The following is a 21,794-nucleotide window of genomic DNA, read 5'->3' as shown; positions in this document are numbered from 1 at the left end:
CAGAAGGGATCATAGGACAACAACTTAAAAATGCAGATTTTTCACGAGTTTCCATGAAAACTGAGCTGGACACCTGAGCTTCAAAAAACTCTGGGAATCCTGTCACCAGCAGGTCTCCTGGCATGGCACCAGAGTCCCCACACCACAGTGCTCCAGCACCTCCAGCCTTACCTCAACCACTTCCATCCCACCTCCTAATCAGGTCATCTGCTTACGGCCTCCTTCCTTCCTGGTCACTCTTCACATTGGCCAGCACCCTGCCCTCTGGCATGGCACCTCAGCCTGTCCTCACTGGGGCCAGGCGCAGGTGGGAAGTGACCAAAGGCGAAGGGCAGACCTTCAATGTTACCTATTTGCCTTTCCAGGTCAGCGGCTTCATCAGGCGTGGCTCGTGGGAGGACTCCGGGGTCACTGAAGCTGGTACGAAGCAGGGTCCCCATCACAAAGAAGAACAGGATGCCACCAACCACAGGGATGGCGGGGGTGATCTTCACTGCTAGGTATGGACAGCTGCCAAAAGGGTGGAGGGGAGGAGGAGGGGAAGAGAAAAGAAAACGCAAGGTTAGGATCAACAGTAAGTAGTCAGTATTTCCAAGAAGTCAAGTTTATTTGGAAGAGTGAAATTGATTTATATTAAAAACCCATCTGTGTTAAGGATTTATATTTGCAAAGGATGTGAACTCTCCACCCCAAACCATGCCCTCCGTTCCCAGCAGAACTAGAATAATCCTGTTTTGCAAATCAATCTAGGATATACAGAGCTTAAGAAATACACACCTGCCCTTTGCATTGTAAACAGGGTTGTCCAATCTGTGTCTCCCACCCATACCTGGAGTTAATAAAAGAAGACACCAATTCAGAACCATCTTCATCAGACCCAGTCTTTACTGCCTGCGTCAAACAACTCAGGCTTTTCTATCAGTACAAAATGCTGAGGACTATGAACTCACTGGAAAGACAAGAAACCATTTTTTAATATTTTGGAGGTAATCTGTGCCAAAGAGGTTAATGAGATATAGAAATAAAGTTACATGCCAGTTTCTGAAGAGAATTAAAGGAATTTCAGTGTCTGGACTCTACTAATCTCATGCTTTTCTAGACGGCAATTGAGCTATCATTTGAGGAACAAGACCCAATTTTTTGTTGTGGTAATGGTGGTTTTGTTTGGTTTTCTGTTTGTTTTTAAGAGATGGGATCTCACAATTTTGGCTATGAGAGCAGAATCTTTCTGAGCACAAGTATGATTCTCATGCTTCAGCCTCCTGAGTTGCTGGCATATGCCACCACTCAAGACTCTACTCTGTGAGCACCTCTTCCCTGAGGGATAGTCTAGTAAGCTGACATCAGAGATTATGGTGAATCAGGGAGAGGTGTATTTGTCTGAGTTCTGGACCCTGCAAAAGTCAGGGACTTCCTCAGGACTTTAAGACTTTCCCCCAAAGTGACCAAGTGGGACTTTCCCCCAGGGACTGCCATCTCCAGGAGAACCACTCAAACAGAGTCAACAATCTATGACATTTCCAACACCTCTGTCACTACTCCTATACCAACTCTCCTGCAGAAAAAGAACAAAGCAAAACCTTATACAAAACAGTATGGTGTCACATTCTCTTTGCAGAATTATGGTCAACTATAAAATACGATAGTTGTCATTCTCATAGCAGTGGAACCCTACCCAACCTCTCAACATTAGAGCCTTTTGAGCATCTTTGGAGTCTCATAGTAAAGTAAATTCAGTAAAAAGCAAGAAAATACATAGAGTTTGCTGTAGAACAAAAGAATTCAAGAAAGCCTGACCCTAAATCACCCCTGCTATGGTGTGAATTTGGCTCCCCTGGATCCTATAGTTTATGTGTTCAAAACTTAATCCCCAAAGCAACAACGTTTAAGAAATGATTAGGTCATGAGGTCTCAGTGGTTTAATATCACTGTCACAGGAGTGAGTTTGGGACTGCAAGAGTGGTTTTGCTATAAAATTGACTCTGGCTCCTCTCTCTCTCTCTCTCTCTCTCTCTCTCTCTCTCTCTCTCTCTCTTCCCCTGTCTTATCTTATGCTTGGCAGAAAGGTTCTGGCCAGATGCAGGTCCCTTGCCCTTGGACTTCCCAGCCTCTAGAACTGTCACAAATAAATCTCTGCTTTATGTAAGTTACCCATGCTCAAGCATTCTGTTATAGCAACATCAAATGAACTAAGGTGCCCACTTTAGAAAAGTACTCACATTATGTAAATGATGCTTTAGACCAATTGAGACTGCTATATATAAAAGGAAAGGGGCTGGGGATTTAGCTCAGCGGCATAAGCACCTGCCTTGCAAGCAGGCAGTCATGAGTTCGATCCCTGGTAGCGATAAAAAGGAAAAAGGACCCCCCCCCAAAAAAAAAAGGAAATCACTGCTTTCCTTGGGTATTCTCCAGGGAAATATCTACATAATTTATATTCTTGTTTTCCAAATGTTTCCAAAACATTTGATTTTATGATTTTTAAATACTGGAAAGCTTCAATTTAAGCATTTAAGGAACCAGAGGCATCATAATCAGGCAAACAACATTTTGTTTATACTCCTGGACCTGTAAAGGAATCTTTTTCTACAATGGAAATGTACTAGATTTTAAAAGATAGCACTATTCATGGTATTGGGACTGGTCTGTCCTATAGGTCTTGGCTCTGAGCCCTGGCACAGAACTTGCATTTCAACTTGAGACATACGAAGAATAGAAACATCTTGTCAAGAATTAACCTTTTTCCCTTTAGAGATTCAATATAAAGTGACAACCAGAACCCCATTTATTATTGTCTTGAACTTGGAAACCAAAATGTTTGTAAGGGCTTCTTAATGTGTATGATAGAGTACAGCACAGCAGGCCATAGAAATAAATGCCATTTCAGGGCATGTCTACTATGTTAATGGGGCACATTCAACAAAGAGCTGCTGATAAATTCAATGGCCGCAAGTCTGGTGTCTCAATTCAGACTGAGACATCAGCATGAGGTTAATGTGAAGGAGCTCAGATCCTAGGAGCTCATTAACAGTACTGCCTTATGTCATACAAGATGACATTGGCTTTGTTCTTCCTCATGCCATAGAAAAAGTGACCTTAGGTTATTGTTAAGCCTTGAAAATGTGGTACTGTATCACAATCAGAAATAAACAATCCACATCAAAGTTGATTAAAATAGATCAATGTTAAATATGTGGATGCTGATAATGTGTACCACAGTTATGTGAAAAGTCCCTGTTCTTAGGAAATACATGCTAGAATGGCTTAGGTTATTTACACTTGAGTGTACTTGAGCCATCACACATGTAGCTTTTTTTCAAATGGTTTGAGAAAAACATTTGGTTTATATAGAGCAAATGGAATAAGTATTAACAATAAGGAATCTGCATAAAAATATATGTATGTTCTTTGTTCTTATTCTTGTAATTTTTCTCTTGATATTTCCAAATAAACAGTTAAAGGAAAAAACTAGAGAAAGAAATAATACTCAAATTGAAAGCCTAAAATTAATCCTGATACTAATAGATTGTAATTTATACATCTTAGCCCTTTATTTATACATACATACATACACACATACATACCTAAATGTACATCAAGGGGGATAATATTTTTACAAAACAGTTTGGAAAATGATCTATTGTATGAAAGAGATTTTTCCTGGAAAATTCACAATTGAACATAATTTGAATAATGGCAGAGAATAAAATGGGCCCATGACCTTCCATTTCCATTATAAAGGGTTTGATAAGAAAAAAAACAGTACAGCTGTTAAGCCAACATCATCACAGCTGGACAAGGCAAGCCAGTGCAGACCCAGTCAGTAAGGTGCTCAGCCTCAGGAATTTGAGCTGTGATTTATTCAACCACATTTAGTTACTCCAAGGATGGATACTTTGGTGGTGTCAGAATCTCATGAAAGTGACTTTAGTAGATCTTAGGTTTTAGTGTGTTGTGTTTCCCTCCTGGGGTTTAAAAAGTTACTTGGTTGACCTCAGTCTGCCAGCTCCAAGTCACAGAGGTGGCCTTCTCAGAGTCAGCTGTAGTAATGAGTTCACTCTATGGTTTCAGGGATCTTATTGTTTGCTGCCTCAGGTACCCTGAAGTCAGGGCTCTTGTCTTCAATGATTTCTCCACTGATGGCCAAGAAGACTCACAGGAGGCTTCTCATTGCCTCTACCTCCCCTTCCCATGCCAATGTCTAACATCTAGCAATTAAAGATCTATGTCTTGACCTTAAATCTTCCCTCCTCTCGCACATTCTTATCCCAGAGACAGACCTTTTGGTTAGGTTATTTGAACTTCATTGCACATGTCCCAGGAAGGAGAAAGAAAAGTAGAGTGACTTGCCAGGGATCTTCTGACTGTTCAGCTGATTGTCAAGCACCGAGGACAGTAGCATGAGTCTAAATAGCCCTGATGAGCCTGCTCTACTCCTGTCCCCTTGTGAAGGCTTGGGTGGGGCTCATGCCTACAGAGATCTTGGTACTAAGGAAGCAGGAAGTCTTTGAGCCACTTTAAACAACAAACATTTAAGTGGATAAAATGCTGCACTCTCAGATAACAATGGAAACTTTTAACTAGAGTTAGTTGTGCCCCCTGCACTTGCCCAGATGGCCAATTGCAGCTCCTAGTCCTGCACCTATGTCTTGTCATCCTCTCTTCTTCTGCCTGAGTAGAAAGCGATCAGCCTTCTTTTTGCTCACAGCATTCTCCTACTTGCTTGTTCCTCCAATTCCACTCTCTCAAGCGCCTTGCCCTCTTCCAGGCATCCCATCACTCTTCCTGCCACAGTCCTCCTTTTCAATCTGTTCTGACCATACTGTGACACGGAAAAGAGGAGAGAAGGCCACGCAGTCACTCTGCCAACATCCACACTACACCTGTGTCTAGGACCTCTCTGCTCTTTTGAGTTTGCTGGGACCTGAAATTTCCTTCATCCACCTACAAAAGGATCTGCCTCCTCACAGGCTTCCTCCACTAAGGGTGCCTTGTGTACACATTCTGGAAGGATTAGCTAGACCCTCTAAGATTTTCCACACTCTAAAGCTCTGGCACCTTCAGTACCTTATATTGGTACAACTTTTGTAATGCAGGGCGCTCAGTGATAGCTCCTTTTTCTACCTGCCTCTGTAACAGGAACAGTGCTGAGTTCTTTTGGAAATCCTCACAGAAACCTCTATAAAAGCATTCACGGCTACAGAGACACCTTCAAACTGCTGCTCAGAAGCAGCAGAGAGCAACTGCAGTCTCTCAGGTAAATAAAAGGCAGCACACAGATCCTATCTGCGACCATGAGGCAGATCTCCAGAGGAAGTGTGGCTGATGGGACATCGTCCCCAGCCCCTGGCAGCCAGAGTGGCTCAACAGCTAAAGCACCATAAGCAGTGCAACAATTTCTCATCCTGAGCTCAGACTCCTTGGAAATGGCTCCTTCAGATTTCTGAGCAACCCTGCATGGGATCTCCAATTCCGAGTGCCATCTGTTATGAGGAAGACTCCACCCCCGAGGGCCTGGATTTCATACAAGATGATGATACAGCTGCCAAAGACACAAACACCAAATGGAGTCCTATTTCTGTCTCAAGAATTGTGACCTACATACAACACAGGGCAGTGAAGAAAACAGGCTCTGGCATCTTCATCTTCATGAAATTCGATTGGAAAGTGACACGAGGAAAAAAAACAAGAGTCTGAAACCAAGCGTTTTCAGAACATGAAAGAAATTAGCTAATTTAGCACCAGACAAAATAAATACTAAAATAATGAGATGTCTTTATATAGCTTTCCCTCCAATCATATACAGCAGTGTGAGCTGTCTGGCTTTGGATATGATGATTGAATACCTATGTACAAACTGTGAGCACATTTTACAGTTTAGGTAAACAGAGACCATCCCAGGAAATGACTAGAAAATGTAGTGTTTCCAAAAGATTAGAAGAATATTTTTTCCAGTTTTAATAGCAAGCAATCTTCTCAAATCTCTAAGAAAAATAACTTTTGTGTGTTGATGCTTATATACAACAAGTAGAATTGTTTTTCTGGGTGCTATGGGAGTTGAGACCATGAGTTAGCATATTTTACATATAGATACATATTAAATACATATAGTTAGTTATAAAATTATTTTACTGTCAGATATGGACATCTTAGAACCAATGTCATTACTTCTATATTTATATTTAGAGACCACCCACAGAATAGAATTTGGCATAAAACTTATTCCTTGGACAAAAACCCTGAGACTAAATTAATTTCCTAAATATTTCAGATAGGAAACGTGGATTTCATTATTGAGAAGCTAAGTTCTTTCTGCTGGACAGTCTTTGGAAGAAAATTAACTTTACTTGAAAACAAAACAAAACAAAACAATAACAATGAGATGTAGCAGATATTACACCCGAGTGGAACGAGAAGTAGAGAAATTTTCCCATATCAAAACAGTTCATCTTTTAATTTTTTGTCTGTAAATGGATACACATACAAAGAATTTCCATTACTAAGAGTAAATGATTCCTAACTAAAAACAAATGTCCTATACTTGATATTTTTGTTCTGTCCTGTGTATGAAAGTATAGACATGAGAATAATTATTCTTTAAACATAAAAATGAGACACACAATTATTATTCTACCAAAAGAGGAAGTGCCCTTACTTCATCAATGCTGCATGCTAAGTGAGTTTCTATGGTTCAGAAATCACGAAGTAGCTTATTATTTTAAATAATAGATTCTTGATCACAATGCATGTCAGTAATGAGCAGTTAAGGCATGTTATCATAAAATACAATAATTTGAGCAAGTGACTCACATGTTTAAATAACAGAAGAGCAGCATCCTGAAAAATGAAGGTTGTGAGGGCTGTAATAAAAATGATCTTTTCTCCTTTTCTTATGAGTCATTGTAAAACAAATGTATTTTTCACTTATAGGGAAGGACACACGCACATTCATTCCATGATTTGTTACTTAGTCACATACTTAGAAATACACCTACTACTATAAAGCAAAGACAAGAATATTACTTGGAAACAGAGAAAAGGTGGACTGGGAAATAATATTTACTCAACTCCAGAATGGAAAGAAATGCACAGATAATTCCACAAAGGTGCCAAGAGTGACAGTCCCCGGCGGCAGCCTGTGGCAGCCCCTAGGGCCCTCTCCTTCCTAATGGTGTTTACTATTACAGTTGCACAGGAAGATGAATGGTACTTACACCAAAGGAGAAATTCACAAAAGTAGACCCAGGGAGTAAAGGGGGAAAATATGAGTAGAGCCCACTGGAAGGAGGGGCTGAAAGCTGGGAAGTGGGAGGTGAGAGAGCTTCACACGGCCCCATGTGCACGTCTCTTCAAGGCTCTGCAGCCTTACCTCATACCTGTCCCTGGCTGGCTTTCTCGTGTAAGACTGCCTCTTTCAGCGTACAAGAAAGGAAGATGGTAAAGATCACCTTAACCAAGAGGAAGAAAATTACTGAAGAATCTGATTTCTCCCTACAAATGCAGAACTAAACATAGCTAAACCCAGCATGGTCTTGCCTTCCACTCATGGGGCTCTGGTGAGGATAGGACTCCAGGCCTCTAGTACTCAGTAGGGCAGAGAACCGTGGGAAGAGGGTGGGGGAGAAAATTCTCCCAATACACATTCCAAGGGTGCAGGGCAGAATTAGTGCCATCATTTTTAACTTGGCCTCCAAGACCTCCCAGATGGATCTATTTATAGATACAGACCTTGGATCTTTGTAGCTTAAAAACACAGGCTACAAGCCACAGTGTATAGACAGCCCAATTTATCCATCTGCTATTGAGAATGGGCTAGAGCTTGTTAGGGAAAGTTGTGGTGTTTCAAGTGATTCTGAGTTATAAGTAAAATTCCAGGAAGCCAGAGACTTCTGGATAGAGTGTGAATCACAGGAAGAAAAGCCAACGTTTTTCTGCCCCAAACTGACTCTTTAATAGGCTAAAATGATTGCTTGGGCATTGCAACCCATACATCCTTGGTCTTCCATTACTTCCTGACTTAAATGATTGCTCTGTCATTTTCAGATGGTATGTGACTGTTGGCCTACCCAGCCACAGTAATACCATCTTGTTTTGCTGCATCTAAGGAGCATGAGGAGTTGGCAGAATGGTGAAGGCCCTCTTGAAAGTTCTCCACTGCAGGGCAGGCCCTAAGCAGAATTCTAAGGTTTGGTTGCTTCTGGCGCCATCTTACATTTGAAAGAGTGCTCACTCTGCTCCCAGTTAGGCAAGTCTGCATGGAAACTCTTAGCAGGATTCAGCTTTGTTCATAATTCTGTACTTTGCCAAATTGAAGGTGCCCACATTTTAAGATATAACATTAAAGAAAAATATACCAACAGGTTGATATTTTCTAACCACTTGGAACCTTTATACTTCCTGAGATATTTTAGATTTATTTAGAAAGTAATTTAAAGAGTACATATCATTTTGTGCATACAGTAAAAAAATGAGTGAGATAAACTGGCCAGGATATTCCTCCTACACCATCCTCATGCTTGGAGCTTTACTCTGCCTGCCTCAGAAGTGTCAGTGCCTGAGGTCTTCTTACACAGTGTTCTCAGGTACCAATGCCACCCATGGCTAGAGCTTCTGATTCCTCTCTTTGTTTCCGTCCCTGCCCAACGTTTAGTCCTTCCTTTTAGCCATGCAAAGCCCAGGTGCTCTCAGAACCCACAGAGCTATCTGACTCCTATTGTCTTTTAGACCTCATCTTCTGTTTTACTTCTACTCTTGCCCACTGGCTCTTCCTTAAGACCCCCAGAAGTCCTTGGACCATGCCAGGTATGCCCTTTGTTGGAGCATCTCTCTCTGTGTCAAACTCCTTCTCTCTAGACAGCCCCAAAGCTCCTTTAAACCTTTGCTCAAATATTACGTGTCAGTAATGCTTTCTTGGACCATGCTTCAAAACCATGAAACTGTAAACCCCAGGCCTGATAACCAGCACTTACCGCACTCCTGGCCCCCTTCCTGACTTTCTGTTCCTCATAGTGCTTATCATTGCTTGGCACACCATCTGTACTCACTTGTATACTGTCACCTGAAAAAGGCTTAATGCACTGAGGAGCTTTGTCTACTTGAATCGAGTTGTAGCCTAAGAGCCTAGAATTTATTTAGTAAAGGCAGAAACTGCTACAACCTGGGATCCGTATTTCATGGAAAAAAGAACAAAGGGAAGAAAGAAGACAAGCAGATAGCTGAGAAGGCATGAAGTACAGGCCGCCCACGAGGGGTCCAGGAACCCCTCACTTCCCACAAACCCTCTGGAGAGCCAGAGTCTCAGATTCACAGCCGATCTCGTTTTGTTTCCTGGGCTTGGGGCTGGGTCCAGAGATGGAGGGATGGGAAGAGAAGCCTCTGGGAATACAAAAAGTTGAGAAATTTTAAATCTCCCAAACACTGGCGATATTCATGTAGCAGAACTCAAATACTGAGTATCTCAGTGTTGAGCATTGTTGGGGAATGAATTGTTTGACACAGACATATTCAACTAGATAAAAATTAATCACTACATGTTCCTTTCCTCTGGGAAGGAAAATGGCTCTGCCTTGTTTTAGACTGCACACGAACATCACAGAGCTCCCTCCTGACCCAGACACATTGCTGTGGGTACTGCATAGCATGTAACTATTAACCATGAGATTGGTTTCCTCCTCCTTCACATCTGTGAACTTCCTAGGCTTTCATAGACTTACCTTAGGGCTTTGATCTGCTGGCCTAGGAGTGTAAAATAGTGGACACACTTTCACAGATGCCTGAGACCTCTGCCAGGTATGAATCTCATAGAACAGGGTGACCATCACACCATGATAAGTCCTTTTCATTCCAATGGCTAGAAGTCACTGCTATGAAAAAACAGTCTTAGGTATTATGAAGAAGCAATAATTCACAATCTTTGTGCAAAGATATACTGGAGTTTCTAACAGAGATGAAGAGCAGGTGCTAGGGGGTACCCGGAACACAAGATATTGCTAAATGTCATCTAGTTGTTTCATACACACACACTGAGCACATACTACTTGCCAACTCACTAGATCAAATGTTAGAGAAAGCAAGATCAAGACATGATTCTTGTTGTCAGGTTGCACATGTTCTAGGAGGAAAGACAGACCTCAGTCCAGTTAACCATAAACAAACCAGCAAGTCATGAGACAGATACTGAATGTGCTCAGGGAGAGTTCATGGCCAATCAGCCTGGGTGGAACTGGCAAAAGCTGCCTGGAGTAGGTATCCACAGGTAAGCAGCAGTTAGGCCAGCCAAGAGTAAGGGCATTGGCAAGGACACAGAGCCACAGATATAGGACTCTGGCTGTGATATCCAGGTCTTCTGCTACTGGCTGGCCTAGTGGTTCCTTGGATTAAGAGTTAGGGAAGCAGGGCTTGCAGACTGTGCAGTCACCAAGCACCCAGCACCTAAGACACACAGAACTACAAAGCAGGTGCCTGGCAAATACTGACTAAAAGAAGCCAGTAGAATCAGTCTAGCTGGCCTCCTAGGAGTTGGTAAATAGCATTTGAAGGCAGTCAAGAGACTAGAAAGATAAAAGAGGCCTCTAGGAACCAGAGAAGACCCTTACTTTAGAGTGACAAGGCATCCTTGGACAGTTCTCTCCTCTCTGATGAGGTTCTCATTCCAAGCTCTACCTGAGGGAGAAAAAGACCCCTTCCTCCTTTTGGAAAGGGAGGAGAATGATCAAAGTATCTTAGAGTATTTCCCAACTGAGGAATTGAAGAGTTATTTTTTTTTTAACATATCTATCATCCCAATCCACTTAGAAGTAGATAAACTAGGATAGATACAGATTATAAATAACTCATCATTTCACCAAAGGTGCATATAAATAAGTTTGGAATGCTTAGCTGTTTCACTTAAAGGCTCACAAAACAATGCAGTTTTCAATCATAGAAGTACTGCAGAAAAATAGTATATCTTACAAAATGAAACTATAATGCTTTTAAATAGAAATGAAAAAGGTTACATAGTCCTTTAAGATAAAAATTTCCTGTTTCCCAAAAAGAAATAGACAAAATATGGTAAGCAGCAAATTAACAAGCCCCTGACTCCTTCAACACTGACTGAGCTACAGACTATGGGGAGGGCAGCTTCAGAGGCTGCGTATCTGGGGAAAGGTGAACAAAAGGTAACGCACTGAGAGTCTCTGGAGACCAGGGTGCTGTCAGGAGCTGCCAATTCATTCTTCCCTTCCCTAAACGGGCAGCACTTAGCACCCATTAACATATGGTTCCCCCCTCCACGTTGCCTATCCAGCCTTGGTAAGTGCCTTTACATTAACAACTGGGAAGGCAGTTCTCCTCCCTGTTGCTTGGAAAGCTTCTACCATATAATTATCCAGTCCAATTAGAAGACAAGGTCAGAACAAAAAGATCCAGGGGGAAGGGCCACCTCTGTCAGATGCATAGAATGTGGGCACACACATGGTTTTCAAAGCAACAGGCAGTCAGATAGGAAGACCGCAGGGAGTTAAAGATAATTCACATATTTAAGCTAAATACCTATATTTTGAATAGTTTTACATGTAACGTTTGATGTGATCTCTGCAAAAAGCCTAAACAATAATTGGTTTTAAGACCATTTTAGAGACAAGAAAACTAAGTCTCAAGAGGTTCATTAACTGAGGTCAGTTCAGTAATAAATTTCAGTACTAGAAGTCACATGAGATATGGCTATGTTCAACCCTATGATCTCAAAGGATGTTCATATCTATCCTGACAAACACTTTGGAGGAATATGGTAACAGAGGTATCTGCTTTCACTTTTACATAGGATATCAGTTGTCCTCATTAAACATAATTAAGAATACTTGAAAACCCTGAATCCTAACTTAGCTTGAAGGTGTCTTAGCCAGACCAAGGGAAACAAAGTCAAGACTCATGGGCGCTCTGGTTCTCACTGAGAGGTCGCAGGCAGATAGACGGGAAAAGACACCTGGTGTAGGCCATCCAAGAAGACAGCAGCACACAGAGCCCTTACTGCCGGCCAGCACCGCCTGCAGCTCAGATGCAATGAGCAGTAGAGATGTGGATTTTGTCCCAAGAAAAGTCGGAGGCAACTGCTGAGAGAAGGGAGAGAGCCCCAGCATGTCACAGCCACTCAGCACGGAGTGCATAGGAGAGGCCCAAGTCACATTTCACACCTCCAGGGAAATCCCTGGTGTGAAACCACTCCTGACACCTCGGGCTCTGCGGTTCAGGCTAATGACAGTAACAGCCTTGCTGGCAAAGGTCAAGCACATTTCTCTTGGCATGGCTTCCCACTTCCCTCGGAGGAATAACTAACTCCAGTTTCTACACATCTGAGTACTTGCATCCCCTGTACTAAGCTGGACATTGAATGGTATAGACTTCTGTTATTTCACAATAACTTTATGCCAAACAAAAATGGTGTTGGTTAGTTCTGCTTAACTATTAGGGAGTTTCTAACTGGTACAATACTAGAGCAAAAACTTTTGTTAATGAGAAAAAGAGAAGTTTCCCAAAATTCCCAGGATACAGCCAAAGAGTAACTAACACTCCATGAAAAGTGGGTAAGATGCTGAACATCCAAAGGTCCCTGCTTGCAAAAAGCCTGTTCAACTTTTTGAACTCACTGGGGGAAAGGCTGAAACACGCCATGTGATGAAAAATTGATGCCTTAGCCATTCGTCTCCTGCCCCAGTCTTCATCTATTTGCTCTTTTTCAGATCTGTTCATCATCTGTTGCTAAAATTTCATATTATTTGTTGAGTTTTCAGTTAAGCCACTGAGATAAAAATCTTTCTGGTTCATTTTGAACTGAAGCAGCAGGAATCTCAAGGACTGCCCAGTGACAAACATGGCTATTCATTAATATGTTTTTTAAAAAGGGTCAAGGGCAAAATAATGAACATTAGTTGTGGGGAAACTGATGGGAAGAACTTTTTGGAACATATGGTAGAAAAACATCTGGGGAAAGCATCTTAGTTAGAGATCACCAGGAGGGATTCAGGCAATGGGAATCGTGCCTGGCTGTCCTGATGGAATGTTTGGAAGATGTTACTGCCATAAGAGGTACAATAAATCAAATGACTACCACATTCCTCTAATTCTGCCAAGCAGATGGCAAAGTTGGAGAATCAACTGGGAAGCTGTAGAATGATACAACGGAGAGAGAAACAGATCAGAAAGCGTCTCCTATTGCTAAGCTCCTGTTCGTCTTGGCTTATCCCACACAATGTGCAGTTGGTTTACACAGTCAGTGGAATGAGTCAAGTCTAACAGAATTGTCAAGTCTGAAGATGGCCTTTCACATTTTCATACATTCGCTTGAGTGGGCTGCCACAGAGCCATTGCTTCATGTTGTAAGTGCTTGTGAAACCCTTAAGACTAATTGTAGAGTCCACCAAGCAGGCCCACAGAAGCAATGACTTCAAAATGCTTTGGTTGTGCTTATGTGGCCAGTGATGAATTCTTATGATGCAAAGGTTATTCTAGATAATTTCATAAGATTTTTCAACCAAGTTCATCAACTTGGATTTTGATGCTATCTCTTCCCTTAGTGCAAAGTATGTTTGCTGCTCCATGGTACAAAATAAAAGAGCTCGTCTATCATCTAACCACAACTGCAAGCTCTGCCAAAATGTTTAGTCCAGTGCCAGGCGTGATGGCACACACCTGTAATCCCAGCACTCAAGAGGCTGAGGCAAGAGGATTGTTGTGAATTTGGGACCAGTACAAAATAAGCTCAAGGCCAGCCTGAACTGCACTGTGAGACTCTGCCTGAAAAAAGACAACAACAACAGTAAAAAAACCCCACTTATTTAGTCCATGGTCCTGGCTGTTATTAAATAATTTGGTCATCAGTCTGCCTTTCAGTTCTCAGCCAATCCCTGGGTAATCCCTTAGTCACAGTGATGAAAACCCAGGCTTTGCAGTCACTGAGGCAGAGAAGTAGACAGTGCCATCTTGAGACTAGTGGAGACAAGGGCATGTAGAGAAGCCCATTTCTCACCCATGAGCCTGGGGGTGGGGGGCACACTCCTAATGTTGAAGCAATTCTTGGGTGACACAGAAAAATGGTCCAAGGCATAAATAGAGAGTGAAAAGAAGGTTCTGGAAGAGATTGAAAAGGAATACCTTCTGATCTCTAACTTCATCTGGAGTCTGAAGAACTACACCTTGGTAAGACTGAGAAGAGTGGCTTGTAAGGCAAGAATCTGATTCATTTCCATACTGGATGCTGGAGGTTTGGTCCAAAGAGACACCTTGGTATTGTGGGGAAGTTTGGGGTATTCAAATCAAAACAACTGATTTCCTACCTAACCCTGTCACTCCCTTTATAAGCCTGAGGATATTACTGATTCCCTATGACTCTCAGTTTCAACATAAATCATGGAATAAATTGCAATAATGTAAATTGTAGGTAATGAAGGACTTTTCAGTGTTAGTTTGGAATTGATGAGTTGGCATCCAGAAAACCCTTAGCAAAGCCAATGGGCATATATTAGATAATTCATAAATAAAATTCTTCCCTCTTGGAGAGCTAGTCTTGCACTCTTGTGGACTATCAGTAATTTTCCATGCTTCCCAGTTGTTTTTGTTTTGATTAGTCCAGTTGGATTCCTCACAGTTTAAAAGCTATGACAGTTCTGTGTTTGTTTCAGAGGCGGAGATAGGGAAGGAGTTTGGCTTCAAGTTTAGGGAAGAATTCAGGCAGAAAAGTGTAGACTGGAAGAGCGATGAGTGGATAAGAAGTGAGCCAAATGCTGAGAAGTTGGAGGGTGGGGTGCAGCTTAAGCCCAGTAACAGACCCTGAAGGTTGGACTGACTGGAAGTCGCATTTCACTCCTTGCCCAAACAGCAGTGGGGCTGGAGGGAGCAGTATTTTCAAGCTCCCTGATTCTCAAAATCATTTTCGATGAAGCACAATAACAAAAATTGTTATATAGTGTTTTAGTTCACTTTGTGCTGTTATCGCAGGATACCTGTGATCAGATGATTTATAAGGCATACACTGTATTTTTTATGGTTCTTGAAACTGTTAAGCCAAGATTGAGGGACTGACACCCATTGAAGGCCTTCTCATTGCCAAAGACAGTAAGAGAGATCAACACATCGAACTTACAGGTTCAAGCTGATCATCAAGAGCACTAATCTAGTCCAGTCTACCTTTTCCCATTAGGTCACACCTCCCCCAACCACTGCTGCTTTGGGGGTTAAGTTTCCCACACATGCCTTGGGGAGACACATGGAGACCACAGCACATGGCATGGTACGTAGTCTATTAGTTAGCACAGGGATCTCTGCTCCCTGCAACTTGTACTTACCTTGAGATTTAATATTTGCTCTAGAAAATAGCAAATATGATGAAGTAGAGGTGTCCCTTACAAGATAGACTACAAAAAAATTGCAACTTCTAACTTGCTTGCTTTCTTTCATCTTCTTACTGACCTTCGGAGGGAAGCCAGACCTCATGTTGTGAACTGTCCTATGGAGATACTCATAGGCTTGTGAGGCTTGTGAGGGTGGCCGCTGGCCAACAGCTGTGTCAGTGAGCTTAGATGCAGACCCTCCTCCATCCAGCTTGACAGTGAATGCAGTTCCAACTCTATCTTGATAGCTAGAGGGTGCACCTAAGCTGTACTGGATTTCTGGCCCATACACTGTGAAATAATAAAAATGCATTGTTTTAAGCTACTAAATTCTGGGGAAACTTGTTATGCAGCAATAGTTCACTAACACATGTGGTTCCATCAGACACAAACAAAAGAGAAGTTACATATGTCAAGGGAAATAGTATATTCTTTCTATTGTAAGTAGAATAGAATCTTTTTTTTTTTTTTGGTACCAGAGATCGAACTCACGACCTCACACTTACCAGGCAAGCGCTTGCGCCACCACTGAGCTAAATCCCTAGCCCTTGAACAGAATCGTTTTATGATGAATAGAGCAGCATTACTTCCTTCCAGTGAAGGACTCAACTCTGAATGTCCTTTCCATTAGTAACTCCCTTGGCTAGTTAAGAGTTTTGCAGGGCTCCTTTTGGCTGTAATGAAAACTTGTCCATGATTAGTTTGGGCTCTGTCACTGATTAATTGAAGTTTGAGTCACCTTGGTCTAAATGAGTATGCTCAAAAAAATGTCAAAACAGTACAGCAATAATGGCCAAGAAAATTTGACTTCCTAATATGTAAACAAAGATATTTGAAGAACTAATATGGCAAGAGAAAACAGGCATCCATCTAACCAGCACAACCACAGAAGGACTTAAAATTTAACTGGGAAGCTATGGAATGCATATCTATTGGAAAACTGCAAATAAACAGCAGTGATGGTAATACAGTGAGCAAAACAAATAAACCATTCTGGCATTTCCTAAAGATTTTAAACCTGTTGTTTACCTGATGCATTTCTATAATCCTGTATAGACACCTAGTCATCTAATTTTTCTCATTTCCTTAAAAAATTTCCATCTTTTATACAACATAATAAGAAATAAACATACATGCATCTTTACTTTTTAGATGAGTTTAAAGAATACTCTTTCTATAATCAGGCTATGCCAACTTTTATGCTCTGGTAGTTTGATATTATTGTGAGTGGCATATGGGAATGGAAAATCAGAATTCTTTGTGGTGAGGTTTGCAGAGCAGCTGGTGAGCCATGTCTGATGCTCCTTTTTCTTGCCTTCCCTCAGAACCCTCATGATGATACACAAGAAGAAAAAATGTCAATAGCAATGAAGGCTGAAGACAAGAGTGCATCCATTGATATGCTGTTGCTGGGGATGAATTAAAGATGCTTTTGGATTCCACACCACATAGTCCATATATTATAAAATAAAACAAGCAGATGGCCCCTGAAGGGCAAGAAAAGACCTCAATACAGAAGAAGAAATCACTAGTAACCAAGCAAGGCACATTAAAAATACCATTTGCAGATTGGCAAGGACAAAGGCCCCCAAGGCTATGGAGAGAGATCTGCCTCAGCTGGTGGAGTACTGGGATCAGTGCTGTCTAAGAGCCGATAGAGAGAGGAAGTTTAAGTGGAAGAGGGAAAAGAAAGAAATAAGGGTGGAAGAAAGACAGACAGGAAGGGACAGAGAAGAAGCAGAAAGGGAGAGAAGAAAATGATAAACATTTTAAAGTGAATAGGCTTTTTAAATTACAGGGAACTACTTCTAAATTACTTTTAAAAATTTATAAAAATGATTTGAGTAATTTTTGAGGCCAGAAAAGACATAATTTTCTTGAAATCTACACACACACACACACACACACACACACACACACACGCACACACAGACAGATTGTTGTGTTTCCTTCTCTAAGCCTGTGCTTTCTGTTATTTCTCTAAGATCACAAAAGTGTAAAATGGGGTAAACAGAACCAGAAATAAGATCACACTTAATAAAAGAGGTACTGTGAGACTGTCTGTGAACAGATTTACTAGTTTCTCATCAATATTTGTATTTAGTTGAGATTATGTATCAAATTTAAACCCTATTTGATGATAGAATTTCTCATTTCTAGTTGCAAAGGCTACTTTTATATAAATTTGGCTTTGGGTACACTATCTGTACTTAAAAGGCATAATACATTGGACTAAGAAGTTCCAGGAATCTGCCACAAAGGACACATTCCGTTTTCACAGGAACTCTAGGAGTGAGGATTGTAATAGATGATGAGTCATTAGCATCTTGTCAAAGTCAGTTAAGTACAAGTGTAAAGAGCAAATTCACGACCACACGCTCATGTTAGGTGCCTGTGCAAACCAGCTTTATTCCTTTTCAAAATGCACTTTGTTACATACTTAACAATAGTTTGTGTTAGTTTGGATGATGAAACCATTTCAAATGTTTCCTTAGGCCTTATTTTGAAGGTCGTGGGTCCTCAGAAGGAAGAAAAGTGTCTGGAGGTGGTAACTCAACTAGAATTTCCACAAGGGCCTTCTTTTCCTTGCCTTGCTCCTGAGTTTAGCCTTTCCAGGACACCATGAAGCCTCTTCTCACACCTAGGGAGGGGTTGTGGTCTGAATGTTCCTGTCCCACCCCCATGTTCACATGTTGAAACCCAATCACAAGGGTTTCGCTATTAGGAAGTGAGGCCTTTGGGAGATGACTAGACCATGAATGGTAGCAGCCTTGTAAGAAGCCCCAAAGAGCTGCCTCATCCCGTTCCACCCCATGAAGACTCAACAAACTGATACCCTTTGAACCAGAAAGATGCCAAATCTACTGTCTTCTTGATCTTGACACTTTTGTTTTTAAGCTGTGTTAGGAAGTTTTGTTATAGCAGGCCAATGGAGTGACAGTGAAGCCACAAGCTTCCCTGGCTGCTTCCAGAAGTTTTGAGCCTACAGAACATGATTGGCACTGCTCTGGGTGACATTAAAGCAAACTGAGCTATAATACCTGACTCCAAGCAGCAGAACAGCAAAAGATCCCACTCCTGCGTATTCTCTTGACTCTCTCCCAATACCCCCACTTCTTTATCAGACTGTCCCAGTAGGGCCCCTCAGTGCCAGGACTCTATGGCTCTAAACAGACATCCACACACACACCTTGTCCGCACTCTTCCCCCAAAGTCACTTACAGGTTCATAAGCACAAAATGCAGGAACTTTTAGGTGGATTTAAATGAAAGAGAACTCAAACTACTGTGGTAGGATTCAAAAGTGTTAATGAAGTTTATTTTTATGTGAAAAAATTCAAATATCTGTAGATTAGAAAAATTATCAAGAACCTTGTAATTTCAAGATTCACAGGAAATGAACTGGTAACTCTGTTTTGCCCTCTGAGCCATCTCCATCTAGGTCTGAGTGTTTCAGTGTTAGTGTTATTTTCCCAGCCATGCTTTGAATCAGCATTCAGTGGCTCACACTTTTGTTTCATGTCTCGGAATACACAAGTGACTTTGGTGACTACTGTGTTATTTAAATACCTACTGCCTTTTTAAGTTGAAATCTTTAAAAGTATTTTATAGAAATGCCATTTATGCACTTATTACCAGCTAGCACTAGAAAACATACCAGAAATTCAATAACTTTGGAAAGCTGGAGAATATAGAACACTGCCATTATGCATTTTACCAGCTAGCACATACCAGAAATTCAATAACTTTGGAATGCTGGAGATATAGAGCACTGCCATTATGTGTATATTATTGTGCATTCTTAAAACATGGTTCAAAATAAATAAAAATTTACTTCAGTGGTTGTATTTCACAGCTCCCTTTCTGTAAACTTATTTCTATGGAGAAACTAGTCTCAAACTATGTGAATTTTAAATAATATGAGATCGTCAGGAAATCATCTCTTGCATGAAGTGGTGATCTGTAATTAACTGTGTTTCAGTAAGACATGTGCCCTGACAGCAGGGAAGAAAGACCTAGAAACAGGAGTAGTCAAAAGCTCATAATAGGCGGAAAACGGTGAGGAATAACAGCTGATCTTTCCTGTGGGTTTCTCAATTGAAGTCAGAGTGGGAAGGAATGATCCCAAGAGTCACTACCCTGGACCCACTGGGACCCACTGAAATGTGTGTGTAGACTCTGTACCCCAATAACAGCAGCACCCAAGATCTGGAAACCATCTTTGGAATCATCTCCTGGTCTGCAATGTTCCTTTGTTAACTCAATTCAGCTTAAGTGCCACCTCCAAGAAGTCCTTCCCAATTGACCTTCCTAGCTCATTAGAGTCACCTTAGTGCCACCAATACATCCTGGGCCTCATTCACTTTCCCCACTGTACTATAATTGCTGGTTTTCTTATTTTTCTTTCTTATTAGGACTCTCTGATCCCTTGAGTCAGGGATGAGATGATTTTTAAAAACCCAGGTGTATTTTTTGCTTTACAGAGGAAGTTCTGAGAGGTGAAGAGACTGCCCAAAACTATACAGCTCTTGAAGGTCAGAGCTAGGACTAGACTTCAAGTGCCTCAGGTCCTGGGCCTTTCGTACCGGTGATCTGGTTGCTGAAGGTTCTGAGCCTTCCAGGGGCTAGTTTAGATTATTTCCAGAATTCATGTGAAGGAAATGAATGCTTCTAGAATAACCAAGCATGAGCCTTTTTAGATCCTCCCTTTTCCCACAGGCTCATCTCTCTGGTCAAATAGGTAAAAGCTGCTTCCTACATATTCACTAAGCACTCTGAGATAAGGTGTCCAGTAAGGGAAGCATCTAGTTTTTTCTCATACAGTGTCCTAGTCACACTGGTGTATTTTAAAATCAATTATTATGCTCTGCAATTGTTTCATAGCAAAAATGATTGAAAGAATAAAAATAAGCAGGTCAGTTTATGTGCTACTGAGCTACAAAAGAGATAGTGCTGGATTCATACAAAGGGTTCAGCCACCTCCAAAGGCATTGCCGTCGCTGGGAACAGCTCTCATATCTCTGGTTATGGTAAGGCTTCTACACAGAGCTTCTCCTGTTCTGCCTCTCCTTGTGAGGGGAACCTCACTTTCACGTGTATGCAGTAGTTGTACCCCATCTTAATAATGTGCCAGAATTCATGGTGAAAATAACCACTGAAAATTATATAGGCCAGTAAGGGAACTGCAGCAGTGAGGTGCTCTGGCTTAAATCCAAGGTTCCAGGACGTAAACACTGAGGTGGATTTCAAGTAACTAGAGGAGTGCTGAGAAGGATGAACGAGGTCTTGGAAGAAGCACTGGGGTTGGCAGGGATAGTAAGAGCATCTGGGATTGGATGTGCTGGGCTGGACCTGACTGCAGACACTGGTCTTTCCAGAAATGGGCCCGATACTTAACTCTTTTTATGTCTTCTAAGGAATTAAAGGATATTTAATTCCTTTTGATGACTAAATTATAGTGCATTTTCTACATTAGCTTTTCTGGCCTTTATTTTACATGCATTGAATCTAGCAACAACTTGCCCTTCAATTGTTTGTAAACCCCTCACCACCACCACCATTTGTGCCCAAGCAGCTTAGTGTACACACAGGTGGCCCTGATGAAACCTTGGTCCAGGCCTAGATGTGAGGGCCCATCAGGGACCACCTGCTTAAATCCACCAGCAACTTGAGGAACCAGTTCACTAATGCTGAAATGTAAGTGTACTCAGAGCTTATGCAGAGGAAGAAAAACAAAGAAGAAAGAAAAGCAATGGCAGGTGGGTGGTCTTTGTTCTGTGAGGCCTCCCACAAAGGGGAAACTCCAGGAAAATAAACAAAGCTGCAAGCAGCCTGCAGTGTGCAGAGAAAGAAAGGTCACCAACCCTACATCCTTCTGTGTATAATCACATCTGACAGTGTGTGGGATGCACTCATGGGTATATGCACACATATGTACACACAGGTGCACATACATGCATGCATGTCTTTTCAAGGACTCACAGGAACTCCTACAATGACTTTTCCAGCCAACCCTTTTTCAGTTCCCAGCTGTGGTATTCACAGGAGGCTTTGATGGAGAACACAAGGCAATACCTATGCAACATAGCAACCCACAGTTTCCTCCTCTATGACAAAACTTATCTTCCCGAATGATACAAAAAGAAAATGAAAACCTGTACTGTTTCTGAAATGTTACACGTGTGGAAATAAGACGTGTGGAAATAAGAGTGACTAGCTGCAGGGACAAAACACTTGTGCTGCCACAGACCCACGCTTTTCTCAGGTCCACATCTGGCTGATATCTAGTTTAGGATCAGAAGGCATGGGTCTAGTGAGCCCTATGTAAGTTTCAAGACCCATAGTATGGCTTAGTGATTCCTTAGAGCAAATGGCTGCCTGGGGCACTCCTGTAACCTGTTGTGTCATCTGAAAACAGCCACTTTTCCCC

General features: G+C 41.6%; 1 protein-coding gene across 4 annotated transcripts in view; it reads right to left on the bottom strand.

Annotated features, from left to right (window-relative positions):
• The window catches only part of Zdhhc14 (zinc finger DHHC-type palmitoyltransferase 14), a 299,691-nt gene that overhangs the window by 133,636 nt on the left and 144,261 nt on the right, over nucleotides 1-21,794 (bottom strand). For all 4 annotated transcript variants that reach the window (XM_063232949.1, XM_063232948.1, XM_013151081.2 and 1 more), the window contains one exon: nucleotides 350-510. In XM_063232949.1, coding sequence (XP_063089019.1) covers nucleotides 350-510 — 161 coding nt within the window. The remainder of the gene's footprint in view (nucleotides 1-349; nucleotides 511-21,794) is intronic.

The sequence above is a fragment of the Cavia porcellus genome, unplaced genomic scaffold (genome assembly GCF_034190915.1).
Source record: "Cavia porcellus strain 051 isolate PalLab524CR breed Dunkin Hartley unplaced genomic scaffold, mCavPor4.1 scaffold_22, whole genome shotgun sequence".
Classification (NCBI taxonomy): domain Eukaryota; kingdom Metazoa; phylum Chordata; class Mammalia; order Rodentia; family Caviidae; genus Cavia; species Cavia porcellus.
The sequence above is the reverse complement of the archived record's forward strand: the minus strand, read 5'-3'. Positions and strand labels throughout refer to the sequence as shown.